The sequence below is a fragment of the Notothenia coriiceps genome, unplaced genomic scaffold (assembly GCF_000735185.1).
Source record: "Notothenia coriiceps isolate Sejong01 unplaced genomic scaffold, NC01 NC01_scaffold00037246, whole genome shotgun sequence".
NCBI lineage: Eukaryota > Metazoa > Chordata > Actinopteri > Perciformes > Nototheniidae > Notothenia > Notothenia coriiceps.
Window position 1 is genome coordinate 6,863,290 of NW_011369947.1, and position 4,039 is coordinate 6,867,328.

At 39.5% G+C, this 4,039-nt stretch overlaps 1 protein-coding gene across 1 annotated transcript in view; it reads right to left on the minus strand.

Moving 5' to 3' along the window:
- LOC104966340 (protein jagged-2-like) overlaps positions 1 to 4,039 on the minus strand; it is a 68,034-nt gene that overhangs the window by 6,946 nt on the left and 57,049 nt on the right. Inside the window, exons 6-11 of the mRNA XM_010795529.1 lie at positions 3,252 to 3,365; positions 2,269 to 2,382; positions 1,320 to 1,433; positions 774 to 890; positions 291 to 318; positions 23 to 63 (exon numbers count right to left, since the gene is read on the minus strand). Coding sequence (XP_010793831.1) covers positions 23 to 63; positions 291 to 318; positions 774 to 890; positions 1,320 to 1,433; positions 2,269 to 2,382; positions 3,252 to 3,365 — 528 coding nt within the window. The remainder of the gene's footprint in view (positions 1 to 22; positions 64 to 290; positions 319 to 773; positions 891 to 1,319; positions 1,434 to 2,268; positions 2,383 to 3,251; positions 3,366 to 4,039) is intronic.

Below are 4,039 nucleotides of genomic sequence, written 5' to 3' on the forward strand. Positions count from 1 at the left end.
CCCCCGCCACTCCACCCCCCACCTGCATTCACCATGGGGTAGGTGGGACTGTTGTCCTTCTCCCTAAAAAAAAAAAAACCTCTCTCGCCACCTTTCTCTGTCCCATTGAATATCGAAGACCCCCCTCCTTTGAGAGATGCCCCTTTGAGGCTTGATTTAAAGACAACTTCCACTGCAGTTAGCGGCCCTTCACCCCTCCAGCCTGCAAGCTCTGTGTGAAGTGTGGAGATGAGGGAGAGAAAGGGGTGTGTAGGGTGGTGGGGGTTCATGATGTAGGAAACTGTACTCACCATGGATGAGGGTTGCAGTCGTTTATATCTGTTGAAGAGAACCACAAAGAGACACTTAGAGATAAGTTGTTACAGCGACATATTTGTGTAATTTTTCCATTGCCTTTATAACATTTTTGGATATTATGCAAAGATAAAATATCTACTATCAAGCATGTTTACTGCGTTTCAATTTGCAGTATTAGATAATTAAGTTGCACATAATATTTAGCCACATCAACCAGCTCTGACTGGGGGATCCCAAGGCGCTCCCTGGTTGATGTGGCCAGGGAAAAGAAAGTTTGGGGCTCTCTGCTGGAACTGCTACCCCCGCGACCCGACCACGGATAAGCGGGAGAAGATGGATGGATAATATTTAGCATGTTGCGCAAATAAAAATAACTGGGCATCTAGGCCTTAAAAAGGCATCATAAGTACATTTATAGCTGTAAGTAATGACAACTTTAATGTCAGTTTCCTGCAAATCCACATAGAGAAACTCACTCTGGCCGCAGGTGGGGCCTTCCCAGCCCTCTTTGCAGATGCAGGTGAAAGTGTCTCCTCCTCCCACACAGGTCCCACTGTTGGAGCAAGGACTGGAGGCGCATGTGCTGTTCTTGGCTGTGGGAAGAGAGGAGGCATTAGTCAAGGATCACATATCCAAAATACAGAAATAGTATAAACGGTATGCTTGAACTTAAACTCAAATTAGGGCATTTCAAATCTGTCTGAATCCATAATATTGCAAAGAAACAATCCTGTCATTAAAATGAGGCTTGTAAGGAGCAGCTGATAAACGGTATACACATTACCTGGAGGAGATGTATGTAGTGGTGCATGTGTGAAACGGGCTTCACATTGAGTGCTTGACATCAACTCATTCTGTATATGGTACAGTGACTACCAGTGGACAGCACTCAACAACGAAATAAAAAGCTAAACTGTTACTGTGTTGTGTCCTTGAATATACTATCTGTACTAGTAGTTTAAGCAATCTATTAATATCTGATTTGAATAGGTTATGTAATAGCAGCAGTCCTCAGGCCTCACCTGTGTTGCAGGTGTTTCCTCCCCATCCAGGAGGGCAGGCACAGCGGAAAGCGTCTACGTGGTCGTAGCAGGTTCCTCCGTTACTGCAGGTGGTCGCGTCACACTGGCTCTCACCTGGTCAGGAACACAGAGAAACACTGAGGTCAGACACTTTGTATAACTATTCATAACATCAGTAAGAAAAGACACTTCTTATGCTTGTGTTGAGATACACTTATTACATTTAGTCAAGTACTGGCCTTAAGTACAACTTTGAAGAGCTGGTGCTTAAGCTGAGCATTACACATTCCATGCTACCCCACTACAATTCAGAAGAAAATAAATTCAGAAAGTCTACTACATTTACGTGTAACTTTACTCAATTTCACGATTCGTATATATATATGGGGGCGTGTGGTGCAGTGGGTTGTGCGTAGGTGTTTGGATCAGGGGGTCCCAGGTTCAAACCCCACTGCAGTCAGCATGTCGTTGTGTACCTGAGACACTTCACCCCAAATTGCTCCTGTGGGGATTGCCCACAGTATTGAGTATGTAAGTAGCTTTGGATAAAAGCGTCTAACAAGTGACATGTAATGTAATATTCAGATTAGTGATAAAAGAATAGAATAACAAATAATAAAACCCGACAGTATATGTAGTAAAAATATTTATCTCCTCCATTAACAACATTTTAATGCATCAAAAAGTCTAATCTATATTATTCTGAAAAGGGCTTTTGCGCAGTACTAAGGACTTTTAATGCAGGACTTTTACTTGAGTTACATCAGTTATTCCTACGCTGGGGTAATAATACTTTCAGTTAAACAAATATCTGAGTGCTCTGTCCACCTCTGTTCTTGAGATCAAATGTACTCATAACATACAAAGATGTGTAAGCATGGTGGCGTCTGTGCCTCAAAAGCCTACAGAACATAAACACACACATTAACACAGACTCGACATAACTCACGGGAATGGCAGGTCTTGCCCTTCCAGTTGTCGGCACACTCGCAGTAGAAGTCGTTCACCAGATCCACGCAGCGCCCGCCGTTCTTACACGGGTTGTGTCTGCACTCGTTGACATCTGGAGGAAGGAGGAAGGAATACATGAGAATAAAAAAGCAACACATGCAGCGAATAAACGGCCAGAACGCCGACACCTCCTCATCTCCACCGCTCCCATGCTTTCTTTTGTGTTGTCATAAGTTAGTCTCTGCGTTTCTGCGCTGGGCTAATGCTAATGCTAATAATGCTAATGCCAGGATAATAAAATGGCGGCTTCACAAACGTTTCAAAGGGCTTTACAAAATCACAAGTTCAAAATGAACAACAAGAAATTCCCCTCAGATTATTTGTTAAGAACTTTACGGGTACAAGCAGCAACATATAACACGTTATCAGGTTAATAGACACAAGGAGGTAACATGTATGATAATACAAATAAAACAAATAACTGTCTCTCTGACAGATAAGACAAGACAACTGAATCGATGCAACAATATATAACCCCATAAAACAAAATGAACATATAGGTACAAGAGAAATACAAAGATAATAGTAATAATAATAATAATAGTACGGTAATAAAAATACCATTATTCTAATAAAGGTTAAACGATTAAAAAATAAAAAAAGACCAACGTTAAAATAAATATTTCTATTGAAGCATTTTAGATTAATAAAATAAGATAACATCCTTTAAGACCTATTAAATAATTAAAAATATATATAAAGGTAGGTAAATAATAAAGACTAAAAGAACATTTAAAATGGGGGGTTGCTAATAAAAAGCTACTCTAAAAAACTTGTCTTAAGTTTGGTAAAGGTCTCATCATCACCAGCTGGTCTTCCATTTAGTGCAAATGGATACACAGAAGCTCTTCTGTAAACTATCTAAAATGCTGCGTGGTTGAAGGTAGCTGCAGTGAGTTATGTTGCAGGCGATGAACTCACTGAGGTCGCAGAGTCGACCTTCCCAACCATCGGGACAGACGCACTGAAACGAGTTCACTCCATCAATGCAGGTCCCTCCGTTCCCACAGGGGTTGCTGGTGCAGTCGTTGATATCTAAAAAAAGTCAAGGGGAAGGTTAGATGGATTCATCACTTTTGGAAGAAGTAAACATTTAGTATTCAGACTAGATTACTAGTAACACTTTCAAGTATTTATAAGTGGTTCATAAACACTTCATAAATGTTTATTAAAGCTTATGCATCATGCCGTTTTGATTGGTTCACACTAGCTGTAAATCCTTATGGTATGGATAAAGCTTTGATATATTGGGTTCACATTTAAAAATGATTTTATACAGGTTTCAACACTTTAAAAAATACTTATTTCGGCTTATACCATTATTTAACATACATTTGAGTGTTTGATATATTTTGTTAGAAACTACCTATTGTTACATTTTCAATGATGAAGTTAAAAACATGTTACCATCTTCATTTTTCAAATTTAAGTTGACACATTTTGTTTGTTAACCCTTATGTTGTGTTCGGGTCTCCCGTGACCCGTTTCAAGTTACAATTATATAATAACTGTGCTCTATTTTTTTTTAAATCGGAACAAGGCTTCATGATATCCTCCACAACAGCTATATAAAAACTACAAAACTAATTTTGACAATTTTAGCCAAGTCTGAAGGTCTCTAAAAAGAAAAGTGTATAATTTGGTGTTCGGTTCAGCAGAATTGTTTCGGGTGACTCAGGGTCAAATTTGTCCCAATCAAGATTCATCTT